Here is a 27,656-nt window from a genome sequence, read left to right on the forward strand (position 1 = left end):
AGTGCCTTGCATCTTTTCACTTGGAAAAAGAAGTGGTCTTGATTTATAGTTTTAAAAAATAATTCTTAATTTTTTTGAGACTTCTGAATCAATATTTTTGAGGCCTGACAAATTTAATTCTCAATACTTCTCTCATGGTCTCAAATTATTGTTTGACTACTTTCCTAAATAACCAGAATAGCTCATATAAAGGTATTTGAACAAATATGATATGTAGACCTATCATCTCATATTAGAATAACGAAGTTTAGAATTTCTGTTGCAGCAGAAATACCACTGAACTTAGTAGGGGGACGACTTGGGTTCTAGTCCTAGTTCTAACATTCTTCAGCTGTTTGACCTTAGGCAAGTCAGTGAACCAGCTTAGTAAATGGCTCCAGCCCCAGCCTGACTCGCCTCAACCTCAGCTGATGACTAACTTTACTCAGGATATGAGAAGAGTTCTGGGAGCAACTTGCGCTCCGCTCCCCTCCATCTTAGGCTCTCTCCTTATATGCAGCTGTCTTTTCTTCCTTTGCTCCCATCTCAAAAGACCGCAGGCCCCCTTCCTTGCCCAGGCCAACCCCTCTGCCATGTTTCTGCCCTCCAGGCCCTGCCACCATCAGGTAGCCCACCCCTCGCTTTCACATCTCTCTTTCTCTGCTGCCTCTTTCCCTTTTGCTTACACCTCTCTCATTCTAATAAAAGCCTGCTCTTGGCCCTCTACCTCCCTCTTCTTACTTTTACTATGGAACTTCCTCAGACTGGCATCCAGGGCAGTTGCCTTATTTCCTCACCAACCACTCCCTTCTTAATCCTGAAACCTGACCTGTGCACTCACCACCTCCCTAAAACTGTCCTTAGAAGCTCAGCTCCCAGTAGCTAGAACCTCATCTTCATCAGGCTCTGCAGCATGCAGTTCATGGGCCATGCTTTTCTTGAGCTGCATCTTCTGTGGGTGTCTGCAGTACTGTATTCTTCTTATTATTTTTTTAAAGATTTTATTGGGGAATTGGGAAGGGGAACAGCCAAGTTGTTGCCCTGCAATCTTAGTTGTAGAGGGTGCAGCTAGCTTGGCTCCAAGTCCAGTCATCATCAGGTCACCCATTGGCAGCTCGCAATCGCTCCGCTAATGTGTTCAATCTTAGTTGTGCATGGGCGTAGCCCACCATTCCATGCGGGAGTCGAACCAGAAACCTTGTTGTTAGTGGGAGTTGAACTGGAAACCTTGTTATTAGGAGCACATGCTCTCACCAGCTGAGCCATCCTGCCACTGGCAGCTCAGTGGCAGCTCAGCTCGGGTGCAGCTCACTGGCCCATGTGGGAATCCAACTGGCAACACTGTTGCTCAGAGCTTGCGCTCTTAACCAACTGAGCCATTTAACCGGCCCCCAGTACTGTATTCTTCAGACAGCCTACTGCAAGACCTCCGCAGTCTCCATCCTCCTCTTCCACCCACCATTGAAATGCAGGCAATTCTCCAACTCCCCATCCCTCTTCTTTTCACCTGGATGATACCCTCTCTCACTGCTGTATGTTGGTATCAGCTCTCAGCTGTGTGAGCATGATTCTCAGATCTCTGTTCTGAGTTCCACACGTTTATGCCCAATTCTTTTTGGTCATGTATTCCTGATTTGTTTACCAGGGCCTCAACAGAAAAGTCCCCACCAAATCATCTCCTCACCTGATCTGGCCACTTCTGTGAGTGGCATCAACATTTTCTTGTGACTTGGCCTTGAAACCTGGCAGTCATTTTTGATCCCTACCTCTCACTTAACCCAACCCTCAATCATTAGCAGTCTTCCCTGGTCCAGGCCTGCCATTATCTTCTCCCTCCCCTCCCCTCCCCTCCCCTCTCTCCTCTTTACAGACCATCTTTCATTTCTGACACCTGATCAATTGTCCTAAGCATACTCTGACTTTTCAAAGAACTTTAATGGCTTCTGATTTTTGACAAAAGAGGTTCTGACTTCTCAGTCTGCTATATCAAGCTTCTCCCTATCTTGCTCCAATTTGTCCTCCAGACTCACCTCCTGTATGACCGACCCTATATGCACCCTTTGGCTACCTGGAGTCAGACTTTATATTGTTCTACCAATGCACTTACCTCTGCTCTCTCTGCCCATTCCTTTCCATTCAACTCTTACCTATTTTGTCAAAATACATTGTCATATCCCTTTCCTCCATGAAGACCTTAATTCTCTATAATACTTCTTGAACCTTCATAGCCCATTTATAATAGTACTACTCAAGGTGCAAGAGTCTGGATGCTGATGGTAACCACTTTGAGCACCTCTTGTAATTGCAGAAGTCAAACACGACTTGTATTCATCTTTTGTTACTGGTACATATTGAGTATTATAATTTTAATACAGTTTTCCTTTCTTAAAATGTGCATACGTTTTTTTTGGCACCCTCTGTATATGTGTGTGTATATCAGCTAAACTAAACAAGGCACATGGTAATGAATTGGTTTACGTTCTGGCACTAGCTCCTTGTGATGTTGTAAGTGGTAACAGTTCACAGACTGTGTCCTCAGATGACACTTTGGTCAGTTACACTCTGTGGCTCTTCATTTTTTGCCTGATGTTGGAGTTGACTGCGTGCTAGCAGGTCAGCTTCTCAAGGGCAAGGGCTGAGTCTTACATCTTCCTGATTACAGTACATGCAATACGTTTATGGAGCTGACTTCCAAGGCCACTCTTTAGAACTCAGGTTTTTGTGAGAGAAGTATTCTCCCTTTTCAGTCTTTGGATGGTGACAGCAATAATAAGGTCCACAATAATTAATCAGATAGTGTGTGAAGACCTCCCTGCCCCTGGGGGCTGGGGTCACATCTTCCCCTCTGTGTTCGATGGTTACCTCAATGCCCTATGGATCAATCCAGGGATTGAAAGGAAGGAAGTCATGGAGTGGGGGCAGGACGGGCATAATAAGGAGAACTGGGTCATGCCAATGATGATGCGCACAGTGGCGAGTAACAGAACCTCCACCCCATGCATTAAAGGATTCCTCAGGATAAGAGGTCCCAAGACATAAGTTCAGGGCTAGGTCAGCCACTCAGGGATGTCATCAAGGACACAGGTTCCTTCTGTTTCTTTGTTCTGCTATCTCAACACATCAGCGATGGCCCCACTTATGGTCACAAGGTGGCTGAAGTAGGGCTAAGTATGACTTCTTCACATGGCAATATTCAAAGCAGGAAAGAAGAGGTGAATGGAAAGAGGCTCTCCTCAGAAGTGTCTCTCTGTTTGTCATGAGGGAAACCTTTCCCAAAAGTCGCCAGGATACTCCCCTCACATCTCATTGGCCAGAATTTTCAGAGGTGGCTCTGCAGGGGAGCTGCAAGGGAGTCTGGGAAATTGAGCATGGGCGTTTTCAGCTTCTGCAGGAGGGAGTGGGCATAGAATAAAGGGGTTGGGGAACCAACAAAGTGTGCCAGAAGAGTCCTGAAGGGTTAGTGATGGGAGCACATAGGCACTGGGGAAAGATGAAGGGAAGGCAAAAGCAGAAGGAAATGTTCATAAGGAAGTCCTAGACATGACAAGAATATCGCTAGGGGCCGGCTTAGTGGCTCAGTTGGTTAAGAGCTCGCTCAAGAGTTTGAGCTCTGAGCAGCAGCAGTTCGAGTCCGGCCCAAGCTAAGCAGCCGCTGAGCTGCCAACAGGTGGCAGGATGGCTCAGCTAAAAAAAAAAAAGACTATCGCTGAGAGTAAGAACCACAGGGACATGTGGAGGTCATCATTCAGATTCACCCAACATTTATTGTGATGCCAGGTCTTTTCCCACAATCAGCCCATGTAATTCTCACACCAGCCGTTGGGGTGGTGTTACCAACTCCATGTTACTGATGAATAAACTGGATGTGGGAAAGGCTAACTAAGCAGCTCCCAAAAGCTGGCCCAGAGTCCAGTGCTGGACTGGAGGTATCAGATTTACCTACTTCTGTCTCAAATCAGCTAGTTTGGGTGTCACCCAGGGTCACAAAGAGAATAAATGGCAGGTCTAGGGTTTGAATCCTGATCTTCTGCCTCCAGCAATAATAACAACTCACATTTGCTATCCATTAACAACGTCCTGGGCCCTGTGCTGTGTTTTACATGGATTATCCTATTTAATCTTCATGACAACTCTATGGGAGAGGTACACATTTTATAATTCTGACATTTAGAGATTACAACTAACTTGCCGATGTTACTTAAAGAGGCACAGTCAGGATTTGAACACAGGCTTTCTGACTCCAGAGCTCAGGCTTTTAACCAGTACATTCTAATGCTTCTCTAGGTTCCAGACTCCAAATGCTTAACCCAGGGCTTTTCCTATTCTATGTTCTCTATCACTGTCATTGCAGCAAATCTGAAGTCACAACCAGCTAAATAATAATTCCCGATTGGCATAAAACGGTCACCCTGTGATTGGTGGAGAAAATTCCAGCCTTGAATCTTGGGATTTGAAAGCTTGTGGCCTCATGGGAAAGGTGATCCCATCTGTGCATAGTGGGGTGAGGTTAACTTGGCTGGGGTGAGGAAACCTCAAGTTGAAAGAAGTCAGTGTTTGGTGTGGTGCTTCTCTGCTGGACTTCCTATGTGGGCCTGTACAGTGAATGACAGAATGGAAATACTCTTTTATGTTGTGGGTGCTTTGTTCCCATGATGGTAATCCTCCATTTTAATGCTAATAAGTACAATAGTGAGGATTATGCTCTTTAATTTGGCCTGCATATGGCAAAGCTCTAGCAAGGCTTTTATTTGACATTCTTTAGCACACTAGCCTGTTGTCCTGTAAAAAGAAGGCCCTATGAGGGAGGCAGGAGATGGATAATGCCACGGCAGATGTTTTTACCTGGCAGCTTGTAACACCCCCAGAGACACTGCTTCGTTGTGGGCCACTTCAATGAGGATTCAGACTTAGAGAGATGGGGATCTTCGTGACTCAGACAGCTCGAGGGGAGCTGGCACCTCGCAAGAGGGGAAAACGAGCACATATTTCTCCCGTGTGTCATCCTTGCGGCTCAGGGGCTTGGAGCCAATTGGGCTGACCTCAGAATTGATGAGCCAGAGAAACAGCCTCTCCATCAGGGCCAACTGTGGGCCAGATTTTCATGTGGGCTGTGAAGTACATATTGCCACATATCTTGAAAAATACCCTGCCTGGGGGGTCATTGCAGAAATACGTGGCAGTGCTAAGTGGATTTAACAAAACTTTTCTTTCCATATCAGAATCAGGAGGACGTTTTCTCTCCCCACCCTTTAATTCTCATGCTAATTTTTCCTCCCGCCTGTTTCACCCCCTCTGGAAGCTAAGTTCCCTCCAGCAAATTTCCTATCACTGTGGCCAAACTAGTGCACTAAAGCATCAGAGGACCTGGATGGAGCCAGAGAGAAGGCAGCAAGTGTGGGAGCCGCAGTGGGGATGGTGGCCTTCTTTCAAGAAGTGCTTATGATGTGGTAAAGACTCCATGTGCAGTCTCCTTCAGGTAGAAAGCAGATGGGCTTTGGTGACAGACCTGGGTTTGAATCTTTGTTCAATTACTTAAAACTAGGAGACTTTGGTGGGCAAGTTTCTTCATCTTTCTGAACTTCAGTATCCTAGGCTACAAAAAGGAAATCGTTGTAAGGATTAGAGATAATCTATGCAAAGAAACCATCAAAGTTCTGGACACTTAATAAATGCTCAATAAAGGATGATGGTGAGCTGTTGTTTGTCATGGTAATAGAAGTATTATAGTAGCAATAATAGTAGAAATAGCAGTAATTAAAAGGTTTCTGTAAAGCTAATCTGATAGGAAGGGTCAAGGCTCCTCTGGCTTAGCTCTAGAGCTGTAGACAAAAATAAACATTGAAGATTCCAGCACTTTAGACATTTTGAACAATACTCATTTTCTGCTTTAACTTGAGAGCCAAATTTTATTTTCTTGTGAGAACCAAATAAAATTTGTGAGAGCCAAATTTTATTTCCTGGCTCTTAGGATAAATTGGAGGTTGACTTTGGACCCAAGAATCACCCTTCCCTATATGGCCAGGACTCCACTGGCACACTCTAAAATGACGACTTTCAGAGCTTACTTGATTGTTAGGGCCTTCTTAGAGTTTCTAGACTTTAAAAATATTAATTGGTCACATTTATTTTCAAAACCTTTTTGAAGCCAGAAACTTTATCACCAGCTGAAAGGAGCTTCAAGGAAAAATCTGTTTTGAGTTATATTTTTCCTGGTGGATTTGCTTATGGCTGTACATAAATATTTATCTGAACTATTTCAACAAACCTTAAATCTCCAGTGATCCTTATGCAAAGGATCCTTTTAGAAGGATTGTGGGTGTCAAGAATGTCAGCATTCAACATTCTCTTTATAGGACCAGATTCCAAGGACCAGAGGCCTCTTTAAAAATATTTGGAGCCTTTCCGTGGTTTTCAACATGTCTTTTGTTGTCCCATTTCTGTATATATGTTCATGCTGTTCCTTCTGAATAGACTGCTCCTGCCAGTTCTTTCTTTACCTGTTGATATTTTACCTGACCTTCAAGGTCTTAGCCATATGGCACCTCCCACAGAGCCTTGAAGAAGACTAGATCCAGAGAAGAGCATCCCAGGTGGGAGAGACAGAGTGGGCCATGGCCCAGAGGCACGATGTGCGAGGGCGCTCTGGGGAGGTGAGCTGTCCAGTGGGATGAAGGCTGAGGGTAGGGGTGGGGGTGGTGAGATGCAGGGAATAAGGCAGATGGAAGCCAGGTTATAGGAGGCCTTAAAAGCTACACAAAATATTTTGGACCTCATTTTATAAGCTGAAAGATGTATACCTACCGTCGTTGGGTAGAATACGGTATTTTTATTTGGCCTGTACTGTTTTTGAAATTCTTAAATAGTGTCCAACTTATAAAAATAGAAAGATTTCAAATAACAATTCGGATTTCTGATGGATCTTGAAAAATTGGAGGAATTAGCAGCAATCTGCTGGAACTGAGTAGAGGCTGTTTTCCACTGATACCAACTTACCGGCCTGCTTAATTCATGGCCTGGCCCCACCAGCATGTGAGTTACGTAGATTCCTGCCCACTGTGTGCAGGAGCACGATGCAGGTAGAGGACACAGTTTAGGCTACAGACTCTGGAGCCAGATTGCTTCTCATCTAGGCCCAGGTCTGTATCCAATTAGCTCAAAGACCTTGGCAAGTTAAGCATATTTCTAATAATGGTACCTAACTCATATGTCTGCTGTGAGAATAAACCATAGGAAATTTTTAGAAGACTACCTAGCATGTAGTAAGTGCACAAAAATGTTAGCTGTTATTACTATATTGTACATGAGATAAACTCCAGGGCTGAAACTACCCGTCGCTTATTTCTGTGTGACTCACTGAATCGCCAATCTTTGGGCATGATAGGCATAAAAAAAGTAATTGATGAATGGATGAATGAATATGTGCTCCTTGAATTTATATTTCTGCTGGGTCCAAAGCTAAATTTAATTATGTTGTCCTCAAGAAATGCTTCCTATTTGTCTTGAGTTTGACCTGAACATAATAATTAATTTTTTTATAAAGTAGGATGCTGGCTTTCACAAAAAGCTAACAGTGCTAACAAAATAAGTGAAGGGAGATGCTGTTAACACAGTGTCATTTTTCTGTAGTGGATTTACCTTCCTAATTAAAAAATAAGCCCCAAGTGTGGGAAGAAGCTTAATTATGTGTTTTCTTTAGAAGCTCAGTTATTGGCAGGTAGCTATCTGTAATTCATATCTTAATTTAATGGTCAGTTTGCTAAAAGTCACCATGTAATTAACATAAGCAGAAATGATGTTAGAATGTATGTGTGACTTGGGTTCTCTGACCACCCCTACCCTACATGAGATCCACACTTTAAGGCCTCAGACCATCTCCTAAAACAATTTGGACAGTTTGGTATGAGAAAAAATTTCCAGTATGTCCAACATATCTTAGACATAGCTAAAGTTATGACACCATCCCACCACGACCTGTAATGTGATTACCTGTGGACATGAACTTTTGTGCTTACATTAATTGATCCATAAACACATTTGCCATCAGCAAATGACAGCATGAGCTCTGCAAAGTTGACCTGCAAGGTTGGATTCACTTTCTCTCTGTAAAACTTACACATTGACAGAAAACTTGGGTCCAGCAGCATTTAATTTCATTTGCATAAATATCATCTAAAACTGAAAGATGTATTTAGGATTCTAAAAGTTGCTCTTTAACTTTGTACTTTAAATGTCACATGGCTCTCTTCTTTTTTATTAAAAAAATCTATTTTTTAGTATGATAATAAATCTACTTTTTTTAAAAAGAAATGTCAATCTCTCTTTAGCTCTCTGCCTTTCCTCTTCCTACATTTCTCGCTCTCTCTTCCTTTCTCCCTCCCTCTCTCCCTCTTTTTACACAATTAATACCTATATCTCTATAAAGTTCTGGTTTCTAATCTAAAGGACAATTTCAAGTAATGACAAAATCTGGCAAATTCTTCTGACCATTTCGCCATCCCTCATTCCCTTCCTGCATCACTCATCCTGTGAGTGTAGGAAATTCTAGAATTACAGTACATCTCTGATATCTACTATACTTGTATCCTCACCAAGACTTTTTCTATGTTCAGGCTCAGAATGACATTTTGAACAAGATACCTTTGTGTATTGAGGCTATATCGAAAGAAAAGAAACTTGAGAAAAGAAAACTTGCTCCAGTTGAAAGCAATATTTGTATAAAGATGAATTCTATATAAAACTGTTTTATTATGAATACTTCAAGAAACCAAGAGTGTAATCCTACAAGTTGAAAGAAGATTTATCTTTGTACATTTCCACAGCCTTATTAACCTTATTTCATTTTCTTCTCTGGGTTGAAAGAAAAACATACTATCATTTCAGTTCCAAGTGTATTTTGTGAATTAAATGGCAGTGGGTGCCTACCTGTAGGCCGCAGATCCTCCAGCATATTTCTCATCAGCATTCCCTACCATCACTTTAAATGAAGAAGGAACCTGAGCAAGTGTTCACTACAGAAACTGTTGACAGTAGCAATGCCACACTCTCTGTGCATCTTAGTAACTCCTCAGACTTGTCTCCTTGATGAGTAGACAAAACAGGAGGAGGGTTGAATTTTTCCTTTTCATCTCAATGGTGTAGGTCAGGTCGGGAAAACAGAAGGGAATAGAGAGCCCTGGTGAAACAGCTCTAGTGACTGCTGTGACTGGGAAATTAGATAATAAACAGTCCCTGATACCAGGATTCTAATGGCCTAATATCAACACAGTCTGGAGACGCAGGCAGGAGTGGCCTTCCGTGCTCTGACTTAGGCCCTCCCTGGAGAGCCCTTTGTGTCAACAAGAACAGTCAGTGCTCCTGGCCGGCTCCCAGCACTCAGAGTGGGGCTATCATTTTTGTTTGCTTTGCAAATATCTTAATGGGAAGTGGTTCAACACCACCTATGGGTTAATCTGAGAGGTTCTGCCTGGCAGCTGTTGGCTCTGAGAACCACATGGCCCCTCTCGAGCAGCGGGCGGAGGGAGTCAGGCTGACTGTTTACTACCTAGCCAGGTTGAGGTATCTTTTTGGGTTTACTGGCTGGCAGGAAACACATTGTTGTCTTTTATTTTTAGTTTCTTTCTCCTGGGAGGGTAAAGCTGTTCTTCTCAGATCTAACTCTGCTTTTCCCTCTAAGGCAGGGCAGTTGCTTGCATTGATTTCACTAGCATGCAGCATACTTCTTTCACCTAAGCTCATTCTCATAAAATCTGAAATTTGGTATTAACAGTGGTGGTGTGGTGGTGGAGGCAGTGATATTGTTGCAGGAAGAAGGATCTCGCATGTTAGCCTGCAGAGAGGGTGAAGCCACAGCCTTGCCTTCACACAGGACCTAAAGAATTGAATAAATACTGAATTTCTTAAGAATTCCTGCCCTACTGTTCCCTCAGTTTTCTCCTCTCTTTGGCTTTTGTCTCGACCCATGGGAATGCTTCCCTGGGTGACTTGGCCAAGTCATGTCTTTCTGGATTTCTGTCAGCTGACATTGGCACAAATGAGCTTTTTCTTTATGCTTTCCTCACTGGATTCCAGGCAGGAATTGGACAGTTTCCACAAAGCAGGTTAGGGAAGTTCCTAGAGTGATGACAGACTTATAGACAGTTTCCAACGGCCCCATTTGTAAAACTAAAAACATTCAGATAACTCTTTAGGTCCTGGGAAAAATGTCCAGCTACCTCAAGGAACAGTTTAGCCTTCCTTCTAAGAACTTGTCCTTTCCTGGGGGTTTCCAGACCTATTTGTAGGGTTGCCTGGTGGTTGAGAGCAGGGGTCCTACAGTTCACTAGACCTGCTACTATAATACTAAGTAAGATCTCGATGAACTTAACTTATTTTCTCAGAGCCTTTGTTTCTTCATCTTTAAACAGAAGATAAAATGGCACAATATCTACCTCACCAGGCCATTGAAGTTAAATGAGTTAACATATACAAGGGCATGGCATTCCATCTGACACATAAAAAGCACTCCTGAATAGTAGTAATGGGGGGGGTGTTGTTATAAGGAATCCTTATAACAACATAAGAAAGGAATCCTTTCTTTATGTAATCCTTAGTATTTTCTGAAGTACTCATTTTGAAGTCTGTTACTCCCAACCCTTTAAAATTAAGCCAGTGTCAGGGCCGGCCAAGTGGCTCAGTTGGTTAACAGCTCATCCAAGAGTGCCAGCTCTGAGCAACAGGGTCACCAGTTCAATTCCTGGCCCGAGTTGAGCTACCACTGAGCTACCAACAGGTGGCAAGATGGCTCGGCTAAAAAAAATAATAATAATAATTAAATTGAGCCAGTATCAAATTGAGGATGACTTGAGTATCAAAGCAAATAATGATAATAAAAGAGTATAATGTATTAAATAAAATAAGAATTAATGAACCACATTGGAAGGGAAGGAAGGAAGGGAGGAAGAAAGGAAGGAAGGGGAGAAGAAGGAAAGAAAAAGAAAAGAGGAAGGGAGGGAGGAAAGGCAGGAGAAACAGGGTAAGCCTTTTTCAATGCAATAGAATGTGAAATGATAAATATACAAGAAATGATGAAAACAGAAAATTACCATTTGGCAACTACCAAAATAGTCATTGTTTCAGGAAAGAATCATCAATGGATGCTAAAACTAATAGGTGAAAGCCTAAGGAGTAACAAGCTATTTGCACAGCCTCTGAGTAAATCTCCCTACGATGCTCGTTAATTACAAAGGACAGTGGGGAAACCTCGTAGATACCACCTTACCCAAGTGATGAAAGTTAGCATCACCCATAATCAGACAAATTGACAGCATGCGCCTCCTGATAGGATGTACTTGGAAAAAACACAACTCTACTTCTGTGGATTTTTTTTTTCCAAATGTGCATAACTTGAATTTAATCGTGAGGAAACAGCAAATGAACCAAACAGCAGATGAACCAAACAGAGGGACCTCTTTTAAAATGACTGACCTATAGGATTCAAAATGAAACAGGGAGGAAGACTAAGGAACTGTACCAGATGAAAGGGGCCTAAAGGAACATGACAACTGGATGCAATGTATGACCCACAATTTTCTTTTGCTATAGAAGATATCATGGGCACAATTGGCAAAACCTGAATGTAATCTGTACATTGGATAATAATATTGTATTAATATTAATTTTGCAATTTTATTTTACCGTGCTCATATCAGAGAATGCCCTTACCTTTAAGAAACACATACTGGAGTATTCAGGGATAAAGGAGTATGAGGTGCAACTGACAATCAAATTGTTGAGAAAAAATTATATGTCTGTGTGTGTAAATGGATATCAGTACACATATACTGCGAGAAAGAGAGAAAGGAGATAAAGCAAATGTGTGCATTGCTAATATTCAGAGAATCTGCTGAAGAATATACAGAATTCCCTATATTATTTTTTCACCTTTTCTACAAATATGAAATTAAGTCAAAATATAAAGTTAAAATTAAAAAATAAAGCTAGTGTTACTTCCTCTTGTCAGACAGGGCAGTGCATCAGCCAGTTTCTGTTTAGCTCTGGATGGATTCCTCTCCAGCCACACCTAAATGTCCACATCAGTGTTGCACTGTCTGTGTCTGTCCTGGAACTTCTCCACTGTGACGTTGCTGACTAGTCACTACCCACGACACACAACCTTACTTAGGCTTTTCCACTTCATTTTTAATAAGTTTCCTAAAATGTCCCCCGCTACCCGCATGCCCCCGTTCTCATCTGTCTTTGGGCCGCATTATTTAGTGCCGTGCCCATCACGCACTTCAGTTCAGGGCTTCTTGCTCCTCTTTTCCTCAAACAGAGTACTGCTTTCAGAATTAAAGGAAGAAGACTGGGTTAACTATTAACTTTTTTTTTTCCCCCTTCACGTCCATGTTTATTATTTCCTTCCTTTCTTTTAGGATTACATAAATCATACATGCCCATGTAAAAATGTAAACTGTTCGGAAGTGAATACAGTAAGGGGTGAAAATCCTCTCTTCCTCTTCAGTATAACTATTAACTTTTGGGGATACACTGGTGACAAGAGCATCATCCAAGGAGCACGATGTTAGACCCATCCCTTTCTCTCTGACTCACTTGGACAAGTCACATCACCCCCCAAGCCCCAGTTTCCCCACTTACAACATGAAAAAGATGTAGTAAGTGACCCCTGCCGTGCCCTTTGCCTCCACAAGTGTACGCCCTTGCCTAATTCAGCATGTGTATATATATATTTTAAGTTTTATTGGGAACAGTGTGTTTTCCAGGACCCATCAGCTCCAAGTCAAGTACAATAGTTGTTTCAATCTAGTTGTGGAGGGTGCAGCTCCGTGGCCCATGTGGGAATTGTACTCGCAACCTTGGTGTTAAGAGCACTGTGCTCTAACTACCTGAGCTAACCGGCCGCCCCTTAGTCAGTCTTTAAAGCACTGCAACTGTAACTCAGAAGTAACTCACCCCACAAGTTACCTTGAGACCCCCACCCAAAGAAGAGACAGGTTACAGAAAGGAGTACTCCAGGTGCCCGTTGTCATTCTCCTGTCTCTCAAGCCTGAAGTTTCCAAGTTCAGGGATTAATTTTTTTAGAAGTGCAAAATTATAAACAGTAAGTATAACACCTTGCTAAGTATGTATTTTGTTTCAAAATTCTGACCATGTATACATCTTTTAATCCTTTTAAAATTCTGTTTTCTTATGTTTTTATTTTGTTCCACCTGAAAACACAAATGTAATTCTTTCCCCCTAATTGTCAAGCGTTTTTTTGTTTGTTTGTTTGTTTTAGATTTTTTTTTTTAATTGGGGAATTGGGGGGATGGGAACAGTGCTGGGGAATTAGGGGAAGGGGAACAGACAAGTTGTTGTCCTTTTGTTCTTCAGTCTAGTTGTAGAGGATTGTGGAGGACGTTGCTTCACTGGCCCAAGTTGGCACCATCATTGCGCTCTTCCCAGGTGAGGCACATCAGTCGCCGGCTTCTGGACGGCCGCTCACTGCGGCTGCTGGCCGCTCACGCTGGCTGCTGGCTACATACGGTAGCCCATGGCAACCCAGTGCCACAGGGGCTGCAGCCTACACCGTCGCCAGCGACTCAAGGCAGCCCAGCTCCAGGTTGAGCTGTTGTTCAGCATCTCAGCTGTGGAGGGAAGTGTCACTGGCCCTCATATGTGGGATCCGAACCGGGGCCCTCTGGCGTCCCAAGCCAGTTCCCAACCATTGCGCCACTCAGCCGGCCCAATTGTCAAGCGTTTTTATTTATATTTTACCAATGAAAAAACTGAGGCTCTGACTTATCCAAGTCAGGGTTGCCATATTTAGCAAATGAAAATGCAGGCTACCAAGGGCCGGCTGAGTGGCTCAGTTGGTTAAGAGCTCGCTCAAGAGTTTGAGCTCTGAGCAACAGCGGTTCGAGTCAGCCGGAGCTGAGCAGCTGCTGAGCTGCCAACAGGTGGCTGGATGGCTCAGCTAAAAAAAAAAAAAAAAAAAAAAGAAAATGCAGGCTACCCAATTGAATTTGGATTTTATGTAAACAACAAATTTAGTATAAGTATGTCCCAAGAAGTATTTGAAAAAACTTATATTAAAAAGTTATGCATTGTTTACCTGGAATTCAGATTTAACTGGGTGTCCTGTATTTTATATGGGAACTCTAGTCCAAGTTCTTTGAAACTAATATATCATGAATATGTATGTGTGTATCATGAATATATATCATAAAGTGTGTTGCCAAACATTTACCAAGTGTTTACAACAGTCCTCTGACCGCTACGTGCCATAACATATAGTGTTTTTTACCCTTTAGGAGCTTTTGATTAAAAACATATTCAAAGACATAAATTTATATTTATTATGGTCTTTACTCAGATGTCAGCGTCTGTAGCCACTCAGTCGAAAATTGTAGACTCTGCTTCCAAACACTTCCTGTGTCCCTTCCTTGCTTTAATTTTCTTGTTTGGCACTTATTTCTATTAAACATACTTTCATCTTTACTTATATCTTTCTTTTATTGTCTGCCTCATCTAGAATATAGGTTCTTACGAGCATAGGGATCTTGGATCTTTTTGTTAACTGCTGTATTCCCAGGAACAGTAGGAGACAAATTGAAGGTGCTCTATAAATACCTGTAGAATGAGAGAATGTCTGTGAGGCTACTGAGGATCTTATATTGTACATGTAATATGCATTGTTCTTATAATCGTGTAGAATCTCAAAAGGCTTGCCACCAATTTAGAGCCTTGAGGGCGGTACAAGTGATTATAATCTTAATATTAGTCCATAGACACAAGGTAAGTAAAAGATCAGCAGGTCAGGCTTAATTTAATCTGCCTTCTGGCAAGTTTTCTAGAACTGAATGTTAGTCTCAGATGCCATTCCTTAAGATCTAAATACAATTGTGTGGCTATTTGGAAGAGCCCAGTAACAAAATGGCACTGGACGTGTGCATAGGCTCTGTGTCCACCAGATCTGGATTTGTATCTTAATGTGACCTGAACAGGTGACTTAAACACCCCAAGCTTTGGCTGTGAAATAGGGACCCTGGTAGGACCTGTGAGACTCACACTGATGTGAGGATTTAACGAGATAACGCAGGCAAGTCCTCAGCAGCTTTAAGCCACTGTTCAGGTGTCTTGGCTGTGCTGTGGCCCTCAGCCCAGGGCCATGCACTACTGCAGGGGGAAGTGCTCTTCCTCCCTACTGCGTCCATCTTAATTCCATCCCCAGCTTCAAGCCAGGTTTTCTCTCAGCTGCCTTGGTTGCTGACAAAGAACTGGAGGAGGCTTTATGAGTGGCTCTCGGTGTGGAGAGTCATTTTTTCCAGGGAGGCAGGCATTCTCAGCAGAAGGAAGAAGAGCCCTCCTGCCTTAGACTTTACATAGTGACCGCTGCCTGTAATAAAGTAGCGGAGGAAAAAGAAGCAGTGAGAATGCAAGAACTGGCAAATTAAGGCTGCATGGGCTCAGGGTTGGGGAAAAGCAATGAGGCAAACAAATATCACATTTAAAGGGCTCAGTGGGATTTGAGACATTAGCATAAGTACATAAATCTAACTAGTGCTAACTTAGAGCAATGGCATTATGAAACATTTATCAGCCTTTTTGAGCCCTTTTGATGAATTTATCCTTGAGCGATGTTCCAAAACTTAAAATAATTGTGTCTCCAAGAGCCAAAAAAACTCCCGTATATTTAAGTATAAGATACTTAAATTGCATATTCCACCCATTCAGCAATGATACTGATTAGGGGTGAGATACAGGGTATGCATTCAAAATTCTTATAAAAGTTACCAAGTATCTAAAGATAATAAGAAAAAAATAACACAAAAGGTGCGATCATTCCTTCTTGTTTCCCCTTTTTTCCGGCAATATTGGTGATCTTATTTTGCACTATTATTGTTTGTTTTCACTTCTGCTATGCTCTTTGTATTTCCTTCACATCATATATTAAAGCCCAGGAACACTGTTTTCCATCTTTAGAGATCAAGAAATGCCAATTAAAATAATAAGGCGGTCCCAGCATTTTTTCTTTCTTTTTTTTCTTTTGCCAAAGAAGTAAGCAAAATTTAAAAAACTGATAATACCTAGTGTTGGTAATATGACGGGAAGTGGGTCTTTTCATACTTTTGTGGATGTGAGTGTTAACTTTTGTTGCTTTTTATAGGAGAATTTGATGATATAATTCAAAAGCCTTAAAATAAGCAAAAAATTTGCTCACCCTTTGACCCAATAACCTTACATTAAGATTTATGCTAGGGAAGTAATTGGACAAATACTCATAACTGTAGTCACACAATATTTTGTGATTTGTTATTTATGGTGTGATAAAACCAGAAACAACTTAAATATCCAAAAATAAGAGATTAGTTATGATAATCACCCAATGGAATACTATACAGCCATCAATATGCTATATATACATACTTGCATATGTGTGTATTACACACAAATATATGGAAAGATGCTTGTAACTACAAAAGGGAGGTTAAAATAGTAAATATGCTATGAACCATTATTTTTAATGTATATTATATGCATAGAAGAGCATCTGAAAAATATGCACCAAGATATTAACAGTAATTATATCTGGGTATGGAGATCCCTTATCTTTATTTTCTTCTCCTTGAATATCTGTAATTTATTCAGTATAACAGTAACTATATATTATTTTCTAATCAGGATAAAAGTATATTTTAATAAGAAAAAGGAAAAAAGGGGAAATATTTTGCCACCAATTCTTTTAATCACTTACTTTGAGGAGGTCAGTTAATACTATTCTTTTGTTGATCAGTGATTGCTGACTATTCAGACCACTTGGGAATTTGGAGGATTTTCACCAACTAAAAAATAAAGAAGAAAAGACAAAACTGATGAGCACAGTAATGGAAACATCTCTGATATCTGAAAAGCCATGTGGCTTATGGTACTTGGTCTTCCTTGCTCTCCCTCCCTTGATCTAAACCTGTTAAAGCTCACCTTCAGTAGGTGATTCGTAGACGCTTTATAATCGGTCAGGATGTGGCACCAGTCAGTTAAAGAACCAACTTCTCAGTATGGTTATGCTCAATAGACTGTGTGAATACACCAGGGAGCCTCCAAGTCTGCCCAAAGTGGAAGAGGTAGCTGGAGTGGGGTTGGGCACGAAAGACTGTTTAGAGAAACTGATACTTGAGCTAAAGGATAAAGAGGCAATGACCAGGTGGACAGGAGAGGAGACAGCATTCCAGGCAAAAGCATGAAAGTATGAAGACAACCCTGGGGAGATTTAGTGGGTGTTTGGCAAATGATCATCTGTTGTGGTGGTGGTGGTGGTGGTAAATCAAACACAAAAAAAGCATTCTAGAAATCCTAACTTTCCAGTCTTTTTAATAAAAGATGCATTAACTTACACATGTTGGGTGCCTTTAATTTAACAGAGTAATTCATATTCTTCTTAAAACATTTTATTATATTACCTTACAATCTTCTGTGGCTCTAACACTACTTAAATAAATATAAGCAATAAGAATATGCAATGACACCTAGCTGATGCAAATCAGGGAAGAGCAGATACATAGTGACAATGTGGGGAGATTCAGATCTGAGCATTGCTGCACATTTATACTCCCAGCCCTTAAAATGTTCACATTCTGTATAAGAACTAAATAAGAATGCTTGAGTTGCCAATTGGGGTTCAACCCATGGCCAGTTCATATGGAAATTCTGTTAGCACTCCGGTCAGCAAGGGATCTTTTACAAGGGCAGTGTCCTCTTCCCTGATCTTATTCCTTAAATGTCTTAATTTACCTTCAGAACTTGAACTTATTGAAACCACTCCTGAAGCTGTTTATGTTTTCTATTATCTTTCATTGTAATAACTTCCATAAGGAAAATTGTATGATTTATTTGTCTAAAACCTGCCTCCTTCAAGATTCAGGGGGCTCCTACTATGTGAAAATATCTTGGTCTGAGCATATCTTTTGGAGGATAGATTAACCACTGCTTCTTGGGAACAAGAAATTGACCTCTTGGGTGGCTGGTTAGCTCAGTTGGTTAGAGTGCAGTGCTCATAATACCAAGGTTGGCAGTTCGATCACTACGCCTTCCACAGCTAGATTGAAACAGCGACTTCACTTGGAGCTGATGGATCCTGGAAAAACACACGGTTCCCCAATTAAAAAAAAAAAAGAAGAAGAAGAAGAAGAAGAATCTTGAAAAAAAAAGCAAAACATGAAGTTGACCTTTTACTACAAGCTCCATGTACAAAAGATTTTTTTCAGATGTCAAAGAAGCAAGAACAAATTGCTTGATTATGCTGATGAGCCTTTCTCCCAGGGCTATCAAGTAAGACATGGCATACGATGAGAACTACTCCCAAATCTAGAGACAGTGGGAAGCTAACAAAAATCAACCCACAGTGAATTAACTGCAACCTATCCTGGTTTGAAATTAGAATATGCTTTCAAGTGTGAATGACTAATGGGTTTCTCAGTTTGTCTAGCAGCCATTCTAAATCATAATTGATCAAAGATAAGACATAATCTTGCAGATTTTATCAAAGTTAATAAAAACTGCACAAAGAAATTTAAATGAAGTTTAGAAAATAGAGAATCAGAGTGTAACCAGTGTGTCTCTACTCCTGTCCAAGAAAAAAGTTACTGATTCTAAGCCTAAAGTAAAAAAGACCAATTAACAAGGCCAGCTTGGTTGATCAGATCCTTAAAGAGCACCCTGCTTCCTTTGCTCTAATTCTGATGTGTAATTCATTCTCCAGGGTATATCAACCAACTGGAAAGGGGGAAAGTACAGTCCAGATTATACTACTCACTGTAAAATCACACACTGGCATTCGATACTTTTCAAATATGACTCTTCTGGGTTTAGTTAGCGCACCTCAGCTCCCAAGAAAACTCATCACCCCTCAACAAACTGGCAAACTGAATTTTGGAGCTTGCAAAGCTGAGACTCAGTCCCAAGATGCAGTGACTTCACCTAGTGCTGCCAGCCCAGCGTGACAAAGCCAGCTGGCCTGATGGATCTTTGCTGCAGAAGAAGAAAGATGCTGGGGTATTCTCAGCAGCCACGTACTCAGGAGCCAGCCTTCCTTCTGCCTCGCATCCGGTCACACTGGGATCGGGGTTTCAGAAGAAGGAATTAGACATGAGTTTCATTTGGGGGTCTTTTCAGGGCAGATGCCCAACAGAAGGGTTCTCACTGGTGGCTGAGAGTTTCTGTCTCCCCTAGAACCCACAGTTCAATGATCTGACTATAGCGGAGCAGCCAAGCGGCCAGACCCTGGAGGCAGTCGACTTGAGACTTTAGTCATAGCTCCTGAGAGGCTAGAGGAGCCCTAGAAATTTGCAGTGAATCCTATAGAGAGACAACTACGTCCTATTTACCACCCTTTGATAACCAGATTCACTGCTCCTGTCATTTAGGATGTGATTTCTAATGGAGGTTGAGCGCAGTGTTATCTAAAAAAAAATTTCCTACAGATTCAAAATGATACCACATTTTAAAAATGAATAATTCCTTAATACCATCTAACACCAATCCATAATCAAATTTTCCCAATTGTTCTAAGATTTCCTTTCCACCTGTGTGTCCACACCAGGATCTAGTACATTGCATCACACAAGTCATTATGGCCCTAAATCTCTTTTAATATACAATACCCCCTTTTTTCATGACATTGACATTTTAAGAGATTGAGCCAGTTATCCCATAAAATAGCTCACCTTCTATATTTGTCTGCTTGATTCTTTGTGGTGTTAGCTTTTCCCTCTATACCCTGTGTTTTGGGTAAACTGTCAATTAGATTTAAAGCTTTGATCAGATTCAAGTTAAATGGTTTTGACCAAAAGAAAAAATATAAATATCCTGGATGATGTCAAATACTGTATATTGCCTCACATCACAAGACATGATGTCTGGGCGTTAGTGGCTGTAAGGTTGGCACTGGATCAAGACAGTGACCTGATTTCTCCAGTGTACACTTACCTGTCCCCTTGTGACCTGGTGGTCCTTTCACCATATGAATGTCCTGTTCCCCATCAACCATTTGTTCAAAGGTTTTATCAGCAATTGATCATCCTTGCCTGAATCAATAGTTCCCCGTTGGCATGTCCTTTTTTATGCCAGCAGGTCTTATGCTGCACTATTTACTAGTTATAATGTGAAGCAAGTCATTAGCTTTTGGGTCCTTCATTCCCTCACCTGTAAAATGGGTATAAAAATAAATTAGTCTACATGGTTGTTAGGAGTATTGCACAAGATAACCATGTATTCATGTTTTGCCCGGTGATGGTGGCATGCATGCATGCAGTAAGCATTGGATATTTGTTATCATTGTGCTTATCTGTGTCTGGGTGTTGACAGCTTGCAAAATGTAATTCACTTATTGGCAGCCTCAAGTCCCTAAGACAAATGACAACATATCTGATGAAATTGCTGCGGAGTTGGGGCAGTTAGACTTTTGAAGAATATTGATTTAATCCATTTTTGAAAGGCAAATTGGAATTTGTTTCAAATTAGCACTGCTCAGATCAGTATTTCCTAAGTGGTGGTGTAAGAACCAGCAGGCCCCGACACGCTCCATGGGAGAAGGGTTCCATTGTTAAAATAACATCTGGGAAATGCCGCCCCTTTTCTTTTACTTTTTTGGGGCTTCACTGGGGTTTCATAAGTTAAAAGTCCTGGAAAGCCTCCCCAGAAAGAAACCTGCTTAACTTTGCTTAATCAACTATTTTCTCATCTATTTGCCTGTGGACACTACCCACCCCTCCTCCACCTTTTTAACACATAGAAATATTACATTGAGCTGCTTAGATTCTTCCAAATGCTTGAATGAGGAGGGAGTCAAACTGATGAGCTGACCCACAGTGGAGAGTTGAAAGGTGTCTGCCACTGGCCTTTGGATCCTAAAAAGCATGCAAGCTAGAGGAATTCCTAAGAGGTAAATTTCTTTGTTGGGTCAGGAAAGACAGAAATTGGAGACCCCAGGGTAATTCAGCAGGCAATCTCTCTTCCTTAGGTTTTTCTCCAAAGCTTACCAGGACTTCTAGAGGATCTCAGAGTCCCCCCATCCTATATAGGTGTCCTACAGCCACTGGGACATACCTAGGCTGACAGGAATGAGTCCCTTGGGCCAATGCACAGAGACTAAAGGGCAGAGAGGGTGTAATGGTTCAGAGGAAGAGCAGAGGATTTGGAGTCAGAAACACAGGGGTCAATGTCTTAGCTCTACCAGGTATTCTCCCCAAGCCCTGGGCAAATACCTTACCCTCCCTGAACTTCATCTATATAATAGGGAAAATTAAAGCACTTAGCTCAAATAGTTGTAAAACTCCCATTAGATATATAAAAGCATTTTTAAAAATAGGAAGTGCTATATAAATGCTGATTAATTTTAATTTTAAGGGAATTCTAACTGGTTTTCATGGCCCATTTTTGGGGATGCACTAGTCATTCTTGTATTCATTCAACTTGTCTAATATTTATTGAGCCACTTACAATGAACCAGCATTGGCTTAGGTGCTGATATAGGATATAGATAAAAGCAGATCTAGTCCCTGCCTTCATAGAGCTTACATTTCATAGTGGGAGACATGTGATAAACAAATACACACACAAATAAGTACCGTATTTCCCCATGTATAAGACACACCTTAATTTTGGGGCCCGATATTTTTTAAAAAATGTATTACATAAAGTTATTGAACTCAAGTTTTATTCATCATAAAATTCATACAACTCCTCATCACTGTCAAAACTCCCAACCATTAGCTTTTCCTCATCTGTGTCTGATGACGAATCACTGTCTTCATATATTGCCTCTCATGGCCTTCTTCTGCCGTGGCATTTTCAGTAGGGTTTCTTCTTCCCGTAGCCAGTCTCAGATTGTTTTCTCAGTTGGAGGAGGACCAAACTTATGTTCAGCAGCATGATTTCCATTCACTTTTGCAAACTGGATCACTTTTAACTTGAATTCAGCACTGTATGAAAATCTTTTCTGAGCCATTTCTGGGCAGAACTTGGCAAAACGTAACCTACCGTATATACCAGTAACAAGTGCAAAACAATGAGGGCAAAGACAACAAGCGCAAAAGAGCAGGAAATGCAAGTAAAAAAATCTACAACCACTGTATAAGACACACCCAGTTTTTAGACCCCAAATTTTTTGCAAAAGGGTGCATCTTATACATGGGGAAATATAGTATATCATTATCGTCCCCTTGCCCAGGTACTGATGTGACATAAAAATGGGTATATTGTTATAATCAATAAATAGATGCATTTTGAAAGTAATATCCATGAACTATTCACAGAAAATCAGAAAATGAATTTGTTAGTTTAAATAAAGAATAAGATTTATCAATGTAGAACTGAAAGAGACCCAAGGAATAATTTATCTCAACTCCATCATTTACTTGGTAAGGAAAACTTGAACTCAGAATGCTGTAGAAATGTACTCAGTCGTATGTTTTGTGTGTGTGTGTGTGTGTGTGTGTGAGTGTGTGAGAGAGAGAGAGAGAGAGAGAGAGAGAGAGAGAGAGAGAGAGAAAGGGAGAAAGAGAGAGATCAGGGACCCTGAGGCCTGGGTTGGAACCCAGGTTTCCCTTCCCCTAACCGGCTTTCCACCCTTCTGGGCTCCATCTGAAAGAGATCATAAAAGTTGGCTCCTATTTTAACAGTGTGTTATAGTTATCACACTTTGATACAATGTGTTCCAATTACAAGAAATTGAGGACGCAGCACAGTTGATTTTTTACAAATTTTGCTCCATGAAACATGAGTATTTTAATAGGTGTTAGTAGATGATCACTTTTTTAAGTTTCTTGGTCAAATTACTTTAGGAAACCTTGCATCGTCCACCCACCCTACTTTAGAAAGCCATACATGCATATTGTGATTATACAAGATCATTCCTGTCGTAAGGAAACCTCTTCAACTATGTACAACTCAGCGTTTCTCCAACTTATTTGACAACAGAATCTATTTGAATTATTTAACAAATAATGTGATTAATGTACTGGATGGGAAGTACGGCCTTAGCAACAGCTTGGTGGGCTTCTTGGTCAAGTTTGTGAAAGCCCAGTAGTAAACCCAATTGGATCACACAGCTTTAAAAAGGGAAGTTTCTCGGGTCTTGGGATCTCAGGCTGACCGTGGATGTCAGAGCAGCACCTAGTAGGATATATAATATTTCCATAAGATGACCATGTCCTTTTAACCAAGGACCAGAATGGGAAACAATGGGAGCTTAATTAAAGAGTATGTTCTGATACATCTTTGGAGGAAAACAACTCCCTTTAAGATTTTTAATGATCATTTTCAAGCCTTTTAAAAATTATTATTTTTATTTTTAGGTATTCACAAGCCCAGAGTTCTCCAAAAGGATGTGGTGACTTCGCGGGATATTCAAACAAGGTAGCTGGATATCTTGATTTCGAAGTAATTGTGTATCCTTATTTCAGACTCGTCCAAGTCCATGGGCGTGAAGTCTGTCTGTGGCTGCTTGGTCCAGCCATCCAAACATGAAATCGTTAGTGAGATTTTGAAGTCTTTGAGACAAAAGCCCAGCTTGCTAAAGGACTTGGTTCAGCAGAGAGATAGGGAGGTACAGTGAAGAAAGAATCAAAAGCCTGGAAATTTGCTGCTGAGAATAAATGCTAGCTGCTCCCTGAGGTGATTTGTCTGTGCACTCCACTCTCTACAGATGTTAGAGCCTCTTTTTGAGCAAGGACCCGAGGTTCTTTGGTAGCACTTTGATATCCTGCTCAAATTCAATATGTGAAATGGAGGCGTCTCTCTGTGACTTGGAGCCCACAGCAGGCTTTGAAGTCTGATCCAATTTTTGCTGCCTACTATTTGATGTTGAAAGGATGAAATGAAGAAAATGTACAGTTTTTGCCAGTAACTCTGCTGAGCATATGTAAGATTAAAAAAACAAAATCCTTTGGATGATGTACTTAGAAATGTTAAGTAGATTAATACCTTCCTATAGGTTTTCTTTTTTCTTTCTTAGGGATAAAAATTAAGGATAGAAGAAAATCAGCACATAGCTGATATTTACATTCTAGATTATAATTAACTTAAGAGGGGGTTAGGTTGACCTGTTCAGAGGAAGAAATAAATGAATGACGTAAAAGGTGTCTAGACTTGGCTACTAATTGCCCCCAACTCAATTTTAATGCAAGACGGGGGCAACTTACAACCTGACCCCAATATACAATACTTAGCGTCTTCCCCATACGATTCCAGGTCAGGAGGTCATGTAGTTAAATGGAAACCATGTCCTTAAGGCTGCTTTATCAGTGGATACAAATTATGTTTCTCTTACTGGGTCTTTCTGAAGTGCTCAGTTCCTGGGACTGATTTGCTGTCTTCTCGGACATGCCCTGCTGCTCCAGGTCACCCAGGATTGAGTCCCTCGAGGGGAGCCCCTGTAAAACCTGGTAAGAAAGACATTATGAATTGCATGCTGCTTCTTCTATTTGCATGCTTGTGTAACTTTTTAATGAGTTATTTGGGCAGGACTGTCTAGAAGGCAGGACTCTGATAGTAACATGACCTAGTGTTAACACAAAGTTTCGGTTCGGGAATAAAGGCTGGAATCCAAACTTCTAGTAAAGGTAGCAGTTTACCGCCTACCCATGCCACTTAAGTTTACTTTTCTGAGGGAAGAAAATGAATATCAAAGGTCAACTTTTCCCTTTACTTCTAAGAGCCTTAAATTAGGAAACTGCTTAAAATTTCATTTTGTTGGAGGAAAGACTAGCTTTCAGTGGAGCAGATTGTTCAGGGTCAAAATCTAGGGCTTGGTAAAGAATACAGACTGAGGGAGTAGCTCTGCCCATTTGGCCACACGGCCATTCTTTTAGCAAGAATACAAACATCTTGGCCCACTCTTTTGAGAAATAACTATTTCTGGCCCCGTTTCTAAATTCTTTGCTGCAGAATATGGTAAAGGACAGTTTTGGGGGCTTATTATGGCTATACTCAGTACTTCTGGAAGGTAAATTGGAAGTGTGATCGTAAGAAATATTTATGAACAAGAAGATACTAATGAGAGCGTAGACCATTCCAAAGAAAGAAACCTTTCCAACTTAAAATACTGACACTACACTTATTCTGGACCTCATCTATTTTTCTGAAATATGCCGTAGTTTTCTCCAAATTTCTTCTTAGCCTGTTTTTCAGTGACAAGGTAGCACTATTGTATATGAGGGGAAATGTAAAATAAATATGGTAGGCTCTCCAGTCCATGTGGAACTTAAATTTCTGGAGAGAGATGAGAGAAGTTGAGTGTATTATGGCAGAACCTTATGAATGAATATGCAGAAAATGATATACCTGTCAAAGGGGATATTTTCCCCACAGCCAGATGGTATTCAGGAGTCAGGCCATGGTGATGTAGGGGTAACAGTAATGCAAAAGAGGAAAATTTAGGGAAAACACAGTGTGGTGGAGTGGAATCCATTATGTAAGGATTTAGCTGGCATTTTTCTCTATCCAGACAGTCTCTATTTTTTAATTGGGGTAGTTAGACCATTCACATTTAATGTGATTATTGATATGTTTTGGTTTAAGTCTATGATCTTGCTATTTGTTTCCTATTTGTCTCATCTTGTCTTTGTTTCTCTTTTGGCATTCTACTTTAAAATACACGTAACTTTAAAATATATGTGAAAAGAAAAATTTCAAGTATGTCCGAGAAGCCAAAGGTACAGATTCTTGGGTCAGACCTGCCCGGATTCAAATCTCTGCTGTCCTGTGAATGTTAATAAAGTTATGTAAGAACTCCTTCCCTTAGTGCCTAAACATGTAAAATGAGTGAAATGGTATTCATAGCGGAAGGGTTGTGCTGGGGATTAAAAAACCTAGTAAAAGTAAGGGGCATAGCATAATGTCTATGGTGTGGTAATTTGTGTTACGGATATTATGTAAATGCAAAATTAATCTGTAAGTATGAATAACAGGTAAAGAAATAAAGTACTTATTGTAAGGCATTAAGTTTTGGTGGGATAGTTCAGGGGGAGTAAAAATATATTGTATTTTCAGCTATTAAAGAGACTTGTTGGATTGCAATCATTTTTCCCAGTCTTTAGGAAAGTATCCCAGAAAGACAATGTTTCTCATCTGATTTGCTATAAATTGCTCATATGTGCTCTCTTGTCATAATTGTTCCTTCCTTCCAATCTAGATGGCTTTCTGTTGGATTTGCCACCATCACTTCTCCTTATACTCTGGTGGCCTTCCTGCTTTCATTCTTTTCCTCCTTCAACATCTCTTACACACTGAGGGGCTTTTCTAAAGCGTTCCTTGATCATCATATTCCCTTCCTCTATACCCTTCAGTGGCTCCCCATTGTCCTAGCATCAACTCTAAGCTTTTTTAAAATTTATTTTTTCTTTTTCAATTACCATTGTCATTCACTATTATATCAGTTTCAAGGTGTACAGCACAGTGGTTAGACATTTATATAACTTATGAAGTGATTCCCCTTATAAGTTTAGTAGCCATCTGGCACCATTCATGGTTATTACCATATTATTGACTATATTCCCTATGCTGTACTTTATATCCCTGTGACTGTTTTATAACTACCAATTTGTACTTCTTAATCCTTTCTCCTTTTACACCCATCCCACCTGGCAACCATCAGCTTGTTCTCTGTATCTATGAGTCTGTTTATATATTATTTGTTCATTTATTTTGTTTTTTAGATTCCGCATATAAGTGAAATCATATGGTATTTGTCTTTCCCTGTCTGACTTATTTCACTTAGCATAATACCCTCTAGGTCCATCCATGTTGTTGCAGATGGCAAGATTTCATTCTTTTTTATGGCCAAATAGTATTCCATTGCATGTATGTGCCACATCTTCTTTATCCAATCGTCTATTGTTGGGCACTTTGGTTGCTTCCATATCTTGGCTATTGTAAATAATGATGCAGTTAACATAGGGATGGATGCATATATCTGTTCAAATTAGTGTTTTGGATTTCTTTGTATAAATACCCAGGAGTGGGATTGCTGGGTCATAAGGTAGTTCCATTTTTAATTTTTTAAGGAACCTCCATACTGTTTTCCATAGTGGCTGCATCAATTGCAATCCCATCAACAGTGAATGAGGGTTCCCTTTTCTCCACATCCTCGCCAACACTTGTTTGTTGATTTATTGATGATAGCCAATCTGACAGATGTGAAGCAGTATCACATTGTGGCTTTAATTTGCATTTCTCTGATGATTAGTGACGTTGAGCATCTTTTCATATGTCTATTGGCCATCTGTATGTCTTCTTTGGAGAAATCTCTATTCAGGCCCTCTGCCCATTTTTAATCTGATTGTTTGTTTTTGGTGTTAAGAACTGTAAGCTTGGCATGACATTCACATGTACTGTACTGGTCTTAATATTCCTTTCTAGCTCTATCTTCTATTGGTCTTTCTGCCTCATTCTGTGCTTCAAAATATCCACTATTCTCTATCCTTCAAGCATGCTCGGTGTGTTCTTTTTCTCCTCTGTGACTTCATTCGTGCTGCTCCCTCTGCCCCACCTACCCTTCCCTGTTCAGTCTCAGAGCCTTCTCCAATTCTTGAGAGTCCACAATGGCCCCCTCCTCTGCAGACTTTTACTTTTGTTTTAGTACTTATTACAGTCTGCCTTGTATTATAGTTATTTTCATGCATTACTAGATTTTTAACTCTCTGGAA

At 40.7% G+C, this 27,656-nt stretch overlaps 1 protein-coding gene across 1 annotated transcript in view; it reads left to right on the plus strand.

Moving 5' to 3' along the window:
- The window catches only part of MYO3B (myosin IIIB), a 443,683-nt gene that overhangs the window by 331,254 nt on the left and 84,773 nt on the right, over positions 1-27,656 (plus strand). The window contains exons 31-32 of the mRNA XM_019656795.1: positions 23,307-23,367; positions 24,296-24,395. Coding sequence (XP_019512340.1) covers positions 23,307-23,367; positions 24,296-24,395 — 161 coding nt within the window. The remainder of the gene's footprint in view (positions 1-23,306; positions 23,368-24,295; positions 24,396-27,656) is intronic.

This window comes from Hipposideros armiger, unplaced genomic scaffold, assembly GCF_001890085.2.
Source record: "Hipposideros armiger isolate ML-2016 unplaced genomic scaffold, ASM189008v1 scaffold_266, whole genome shotgun sequence".
NCBI lineage: Eukaryota > Metazoa > Chordata > Mammalia > Chiroptera > Hipposideridae > Hipposideros > Hipposideros armiger.